At 41.0% G+C, this 8,793-nt stretch overlaps 1 protein-coding gene across 9 annotated transcripts in view; it reads right to left on the reverse strand.

Annotated features, from left to right (window-relative positions):
* TBC1D14 (TBC1 domain family member 14) overlaps positions 1 to 8,793 on the reverse strand; it is a 153,143-nt gene that overhangs the window by 49,844 nt on the left and 94,506 nt on the right. For all 9 annotated transcript variants that reach the window (XM_019526212.1, XM_019526207.1, XM_019526210.1 and 6 more), the window contains 2 exons: positions 7,936 to 8,054; positions 2,286 to 2,368 (listed from right to left, as the gene is read on the reverse strand). In XM_019526212.1, coding sequence (XP_019381757.1) covers positions 2,286 to 2,368; positions 7,936 to 8,054 — 202 coding nt within the window. The remainder of the gene's footprint in view (positions 1 to 2,285; positions 2,369 to 7,935; positions 8,055 to 8,793) is intronic.

Raw genomic sequence — 8,793 nt, forward strand, 5'->3', positions numbered from 1 at the left:
CACAAATCCCCCCCATACACACCCCGCCATACAAAGTACCTGCATATTATTTCTAAAGGTTCAAATAGTATTTAGTTTAATTTGTAAAAAAAACCCATAGAAGTAATTAATTTGGCATAATATTGAGTTTTTCTGCACATAATTCCCTGAAGTGCAACAAGGGCTTTGAACTTTCCCAGGTGTGAGACCAAAAACTCCACACCACCCCCAGCACCTGAAGATCCCCCCCCCCCCATGCAGTTCCAGGCTGGTTAGAGACCTTGGGCTGCCCCAGACTAACAATCAGCTGGGGTGGCATGGGGTATCCCACATGTTCAACAGAAAACCACCATGCAAACCAGGCACAAGATGTCCTACATTAATAGGGAACATCTTTCTGGCTTCTCTGTGATTTATAGGCACCATAAACAGGCTGAAAGGGTGGCCTGTTGCTATTTACAGAGCAATTTACATATTGCTCATACATAAACATAACATCTGCTATAACATCTACCAGAAGCCTGACTGTGGATGCTTTAGTTCACTAATGCAAACAACCTTGAGTAATTCAAGGTTTGAGGGTTTTTTTAAGCACAATGGGAGAGATTTGCTTGATCAGGAACCACAGGACTATGGCAATTGTTTTGTAATATCTATTTCGGAATCATTTCTTTGTGAGCCAACACATACTTGTCTTCTGCTTAAGAGGAAAGTAGAAGACAAGTGAGTTTTTACGTTCCCTGAACCTTGACCTTACCCAGTATAGATGTCTATCTATGGGCATGTCTACACATTCATTAATATGCCTTAGTTACTGTGTTACTGTGTACTTAGTTACATTTAGTTTAGTACTTGCCTAATGAAGTACTAAACTAAATGTGCAGTAACTAGAGTTACTGTGCAGTAGCACTGGTGCACAGTTATTTTGTGACGCTTACTGCGCAGTAGCCTAATGACAATGCACAGTAGGCTATTAGCGTGGTTTTTGACCAGTCCACTACTGTGCAGTGTTATCAGGATAATGTGCCTTAAGTGTCTTGTGCAGATGCACCCTATATCTATTAACTATAACCTAAATAGCACACTACTCTCACCTATACCACAAATTGGCTACCCCCCATACAGAGACCACCCTCCTTCGGACTGGTGCCTGATAACTGGACAGCGATATTGGTGCTACATGTTCAGTTCTGTCACAGTTAAAGGGGGTAACTAGTTTGTTGCCAGTTACAAGACATTCAAAGCCTACAGAACACTTAAATGAGCAGGAACAGGCAAAAGGCAAGTCATTTGTCCACATCACCACCCTGCTCGCTTGTGTACCTAATGCTGTCCAGGAAGGCAGACTTAGTCATGTGCAAACCATCCTGGGTGCCCACTCAAGTTTCCCATTGAGCTCTCACTTGTCTGCCTCCCCTTGCTAGGACACACAGGTGGCCAGCCAGACCTGGAGTCCCCACACTGAATCCACTATTCTGTTGTGCATGCGAGATGAGACTGGCACAGCAGCAAGGTGAGGACCCTGCCACTACCACTTAACTGCAGAAAAGACAGACTATTAACAGACCTTGGGGCAGGATATGGAGGAGACACAGGCCATTATGTTCATTATATTGAGGAGGACAAACTAATACAAACATAGTTAAAGGGGAACACGCCCTGCCCCCACAATGTTTCTATGTTCCCCTTTCAGTATTCCAGCCCCAGCACGTTTTTACTGACATGCACTGACAGAGTATCCTAAACTCATCCAACAAGATTTTGGTTCAAATATTGGACCAAATTACAAGTGACCTTGTAATTCATCAGTCAAGCAACAGCAAATACAGCCTATGATTTTCCAGAGACTTTATTAATTCCACAATTTTATTATCCTCACACTGCTTTATTCTTTGCAAGGCAGGTTTACTTGTTTTGGTAAACAGTCTGACAAGATGCATCTGGATTCCTCAGTACTGAAGGGGCAGGAAAGATACCACAACTGGGTGGCAGACAGTCCCTTCCACTTGGCGTGGCAGCATATTATTCCTTTTCCCCTAATACAATGAGAATTTCCAATCCGCAGAATGCAGTGGAGATTCTGCACTGTGGTACTTTCATAAAGTTGCCATCAATCAGAATAGCCTGTGGGCTGCTGTAAGTTTATGCCAAATGCCATCAGTCCCTACCTGGCCCAGAACCTGGGTGGTATCAAGGCAATTTAAAACCACCTTTGCCCTTCTGTGAGAAGCAGCACAGAATCTGTCCCTAGTATAGTGCAACATGCCTTTACTTTTTCTCCTCGCATAAGAATAAATACCAATCACCTCTTTTTTTTGCTTGAACCACCATTTCTTCGTATTGTTGTCTGTGTTTCTGAGCTTCTTCTGCTGGTTTTGCAGGAAGGTTCCTTGATTTAAAAAAAAAAAAAAGGTAACATTTAAATTTGGCGTGAATTACTTTAAAAGTTCTGGACACACTTGGAAAGATGCAAATCATACTACTTGCCAAAATATTTGATCAAAGGACAGTGTCAGTTTCTTGGAGAGAGATTTTCCATGAATGTCAGCAAAAAGAGAGAAGCAAAGAACACTGGCAGCATATACTCATTCTTATATGTGGAAAAATGCTGAGTAATTTCCTTTTGTTTTATAATTTCAGCATTTATTTTAATGAGAAGTCAAGCCCACAGAATCATTTTCATTAGGAAATGAAATATTTTGGTGCTTATCCAGTTTGAATTTAATGACTGCCTTACCAAATCAGACTGACTTTTCTTTCTACAAATCAAGCATGCAAAATGTTCATTCATTTTATCCCTCTTATTCTCTCACCAACTTTCAATTTCCAGCTATTATCTCCCTCCCTCTCTTCTCTCTCCTCATTTTAAAAATGCTGCCCCCAAATTTTGCTGCCAAATCTGCTTACTCCAGTAGGAAACTTCACTCCCTTCCTCCAGACACCCATCACTAAAACCAAAGCCAACTTAGTTTGTGTTCATCCTAATGCTAGAACCCAAATAAACACATCCAACATACAAAATTCTTCTTTAGCTTACAGATAAGGATAAATCAAGCAAGTCCACCATAAAATAGTGAAACGGTAAACTACTGTATATACTCAAATAGAAGATGACCCCAATTATAAGATGATCCCAAATGATTACATTCTATATATGGAGAATTTATAAACTTGTTATAATTTTCCAGATATAGGATCTAATTATTGGAGGTTTCCCTTGAATTTGCCCCTTTCCCACTGCTACAGCAGGTAAAATAAATCTGGGGGGGTCAGGTAGCCTTTTTTGCTCTCTACTTACCCCCCAACTTTTTCCCCTAGCAGCTCCTTCCCCCTCTCCTTAATGTCAGACCCTGATCTCCCTGAGAACATAAAAGTGAGGATCAAATTTGGAAACAACAACCTTGGAATTAAACATGGCTGTAGGAATTTGCACATAGTAACCATCCACATAGTTCTTCCAGAATTGATGCGTGTTACTTTTTTTTTTTTTAAACTGCTGCAAGTTTTAGCACAGGTACTTCATTAATACATTTTTGAGCTGTAGTTGGGCACCTATTTACATGTAGAACAAACTATGCATGATACTAATCCAAAGCCAAAGGCTCATGATTTATGACATAATTCACTGTGCTGAGCTCCACCAGAGTCAACAGCATATCAAGCCATGGTGACTCCACTTAGCACTGCTCAATATGGGCAAGTACTCCAGATACCCCCAGTGAAGGAGCCACGTGCTATTTAGCCCCTGTTCATGACTGGAAATCAGGTGGTGTTCTCGTCACAAGCCCTGTGCTGCTTCAAACATTTTTATGTAGATGAGGCGTAGGGCAACCTGGTTCAGCTTCCCCATATGGAGGGTGGGAGGGGGGCACATTAATCATATATGCACCAGACTGAAAGAGGGGGCAACAGAAGGATTCTGGATGAACTGTTTGGGGTCCATGTTTTGTGACGTTTGGCAAGCATTTAAGGCTGGTGAAGAAACAGGAATCATTGGAAATAGGAAAGAAAGACATCTCTTAGATGTGGGAGTGAACAGGAAGTCAAAATGTATGCAATGTATCAAAATGTATCAACATTATCTTCAACCAGTATGAAACTGAAAGAATAATGGCTTACTCCATGTAAAATAACTAGTCATTTGTTTTCTTAAAGATGGGGATGTAGATGGGTAAACTGCAAAAAGGATGCGTGTGTCTGGTAACTAATCCAAATGGAAAAGAAAAGTCTAAAATATTAGCCATATTTAAATGTTCCAAAATTAAGATTCAACTTTCTGCGATTATAACACTATAAAGAATTTGAGGAAGTAAGACTGTATGTTTACATTAAAAAAGAGAAAAAAAGAAGAGAGACTGTTCTCATTTTCCAGCTCCCAAGCCAATTCACAGACTGTCTGAATATTCAAGGAAGTGTCACCTGTGCGCAAAGAATAATTGGGCAAAATATTTGTGAATTTTTAAACAGTTTTTTTAAATCCCAGTTGTTACTGCAAGTCTGAAAAGTCACTTTACTTACCACAGCTACAAATTAAGCCTCCATGATGATAACAATATTAAAATGGGAGTACTCTTTAAGATTTGGGGGAATTGGGAGTGCAAAAAGGGGGCAGGGGAGGGGGAAAAAAAAATCAATATATATGCATACTAGAATTTCTTTCAACCATTATTTTCTCTACCACAGAAAAATAAATAGAAAGGAAAGTACCAATTTCATAGGATCACAGGAAAGCAGAGCTGGAAGGGATGTCATGAGGTCATCTAGTCCAGCCCCCTGGCTCAAGGCAGGATGATCCCTGACTAAGCCATCCCAACTAAGTGTCTGTCCCACCTGCTCTTGAAAACTTCCAAGTTTTCAGTTTCTCTAGTTAGCGTGTTCCAATGCCTGACCACCCTCATAGTCAGAAAGTTCCTCCTACCCTCCAACCTAAAATTTCCCTTACTGAAGCTTGAGGCCATTGCTCCTAGTCCTGTCCCCTACAGCCGCAGAGAAAAAAGCCGATCTCTATCCTCTCCATAAATCATTCGTCAGGTATTTAAAGACTGTTATCAGATCCACCCTCAGTCTTCTCTCCTCCAGACTAAATAACCATAGTTCTCTCAACATTTCCTCATAAATAACTTTTCCAGACCTCTAATCATTTTCATTGCTCTGTGCTGGACTCTTTTCAAACTGTCCACGTTCTTCTTGAAGTGTGAGACCTAAAACTGGACACAGTACTGCAGTCTCACCAGTGCTGATTAGAGCAGAACCACTTCCCTTGACTGGCAAGTGACATCCCCCAGGTCCTTCTCTACAGTACTGCAGCCAAGCCAGTCATCCCCAGTCTATATATGTGCATGCAATTATTTTATCCTGCATGCAAGTGTTCTCACTGAATCTCATCTGATTGACTGTGGACCATTTCTCCAGTCTATCCAGAACACTTTGGATCCCAGTCCTACCCTCTGGAGTATCTGCAACACCACCCAACTTGACACTGTCCACAAATTTTCTAAGCATGGACTCAATCCTATTATCCAAATAATTAATAACGATGTTGAATGATACCAGATCCAGAACAGACTGCTGGGAAACCCCATTTGATACCTCCCTTCCCACTAGACATTGAGGACTACTCACTGAGTATGATGATCCAAACAGTTATGTATCCCCATTACAATATTTTCATCTAATCTGTATTTTCATTTAGTTTGGATTTCTTATATTTCTAACAAGAAATAGAAGAAAAATTGTTCTCCCCCACCCCTTTGAATTGGATATTTTACCAAATAAAAACAAAATCTACTTTTCAAACTTCCATGTATTGGCAGGGACCTGTAATCCTACCAGCTAATGAAAATAGCCTTTAGCTCTGCCCATCTGATAACCTAAAGCCAAGGCCAGCCAGCTGGGAAGATGTCACGCTTTTTGCTCTCACTGAACTCGGTGACTGACATTAAACATGCAAACACACACAAGCTATTTAAAACCCCAATAGGAAAAAAGCCAACTGTCAGCAACTACAACTCAGCAAAAACTGACCTCAAAAGTAATTTCTTGTACAGAATGTTATCGAATACCATTATGCTGAACATGAGGCAGTCCTAGTAAACAACTTTGCAGCAAACAGAAATGCATCCAAATGTGTCATTGGGAGCTCCTTGATCCACCAACACCAGAAAACATTAAATAAAAATGTCATCCTACAAAATCAATCCAAATTATCCATTTGCCCTTACATTTTACAAAGCATCAGTTGTGGACAAATGTCATACTTTTTCAGCCTGTATCACGTTTTAATATTACACCAACAAAGCACCTGAAGAAATATAGCTGCTATAGATACTAGCCTCTCATGTAGTTTCGTATGTATGTGTTAAAACAATCACAAATTAGGGGTGCGCCAATAAAGATTTTTTTGGCCAATACTGACAGCCAATTATTAAATCAACTATATTGGCTGATGCCAATCCAATTACTGATATTTAGTAATAGCGCAAGGCATTTTGAAGTACTAACATAAACAAACCTTTTTTTGGCATACTCCCGTAGCCTCGTGCATCACATGTATAAGCATGCCAGCACTTAAAAATGGCAGCAGGGGCGCTTGAACTAAAGCTCATTGAATAAGCTTTAGTTCTCGTGTCGCTGACACCGTTTTTAAGTGTGAGGATGCTTTTAAGCGGAGCAGAGCCTAGAGGAGTTGGGAGCAGATGCAGGCTGCCTGCAGTGGGCTCAGGGCTCTCCGTTCTGCTGCCTTTGCCCTGGGAGCCCTGCACTGGCCGCGCACCTCCTGCCCGCCTGGCAGTGAGGGGGCGCAACTCTCCCGTGCCCATTGCTCCCAAGCCCCTTCCGCTCCACAGACATACCTGCAGGGAGCTGCACTCCACACTGCCCAGCTGTTTTCCTGGCCATGTACATATGTATGGCTGTGCACATGCATGCAGCGCCCCCTGCGTCTTATTCTCGGCAGCCCCAAGCGTGACCCCCTGCACACTAGAATGCTGCCTGTATACAAGGGAAAAATTGACTACAACGGCCAAAAAAGCTGATAGCCAATAATGTTATTTCCCTTTTATCGGTGCCAATCTGATAGGCAACCAATATGTCAGTGCACCTCTATCACAAATACATAGCTTTATAAATTAAATACATGGCAGATTAACAATTTGATTAGAGAAATTTTTACTTGACAAAAAATATTCCTTAAAAATATCAATATATTATTCTGTTGTAAGGCTGTGTATAATATCTAATTGTATATGCCATTATTTTGCAGCAAGTCAGATCATTCAGAAAAATTCAGTAAATTTGTTTTGGATAAAAGAATACTAAATTGCTGTCTGTCCATGCATGTAAAGCCAGATACTCAGTATACCTTTGCAAATGGCTGCCTTTCTTCAGAGAATTTAAGGGGAAAACTATAGTTTAGAGGCTTTCAAGAAGTCTGTTATTCATTTGATTTGTATAAGAACACTTCTACTTACAATAAAAAGAATAAAAAGCTTACCAAATGCCCGACAGCCTTCATACTGTGACAGTGAATCCAGTGCAGCACATTCTTTATTATGTTGCTTCATTATTTATGGGAATTAGACATCTGCTGTGCAAGTAGGACACAATACCCTAGCTTCTCTTAGTCCCTTCAGCAAAAGCTTAGTTCTTTATCCATGGGCTACCATTCACATATATCAACCTCTGACCGTGGTTAGCAAGAAACCTAAAAATCTACCACCAAGAGCAGACTGTAAATTCTTGTTTACAAGAAATTACTATACCATGAAGTTACTTTTTTTAGTTGGTCTTATAAATGTACTATTTGCCTATAAAACAATTTGGATATGTATAATTTAAAACAACTTATCCAATTAATGATCTTATTCTACTCATCTGCAGCAAGAAAGGAACCTCTTTTCTATGCTTAGGGCATCTAATGCCATACTACAGACACAAAGTTTCTTTCCAAGAACTTACGCTGGCCTGTCTTCTAGAATAAGTGCGGTGGTGGAGAGTGGCTCAAAGTCAAGGTTCTTCCTCACATTCTGTTTAGGAGAGAGTGGCTTGTGAGGTCGTCCAGCTTTTTCTTCATATTCCTAAATAAAGAAGAGATACATCATTGGCACAGGAATGGAAGATAAAGTCTATACACCAGACAGGGCACAAGTAATGAACACTCACTAAAAGAAATGTATAGAAGCTTCTCTAATTAATGATGTAAGAAATTATTTTACAATTTTTTGAACAAAAGTTAAATGTTACTTGTTTTTAGGGAATCAGATACTAGATACTGTACTGAGTAATCCATTTTTACTTCTCAGAAACTAATCTAAATTTTATTTCTAGAAGAAATATTTTAAGCCTTTCATGTTGAAAATGCTTATCAGCATAAATTGCTGATAAAATGCATTGAGCATGCTAAACATTTTATGCTCATTTTTAATATCTGACCAAATATAGGATCTGACCTATTATATATACTACTAGCCAACTGCCCATCAAGAATGACAGGTGGGGTTGGCAAGGAGGGGAACGTAGCACTGCCACCCCCACTGCCCTGTGCTGCCACTGCTCTGCCTCCAGCCCCATGCATACACCCCGGCCTGCCCCCACCTCCCAGGCATGAGGGAGGGGGGAACTTGCACACGGTGGCTGCAGCCACCACCCAGCGCTCTGCGTTGCCACTTCTGTGCATCCGGCTGTGTGCACCACACTCCCTCCAGCTCTCCTCCTTCCCTCTTGTCTGTTTTCAGGACCCAGCAGTGGCAGGGCGCTGCTACTGTGCCCACCCCCCACTCCACTTTCCTCCTCTCTGCCACCTCCCCCTCCCTGCCA

Source organism: Gavialis gangeticus, unplaced genomic scaffold, assembly GCF_001723915.1.
Source record: "Gavialis gangeticus isolate Ggan-Ray unplaced genomic scaffold, GavGan_comp1, whole genome shotgun sequence".
Lineage (NCBI taxonomy): Eukaryota > Metazoa > Chordata > Crocodylia > Gavialidae > Gavialis > Gavialis gangeticus.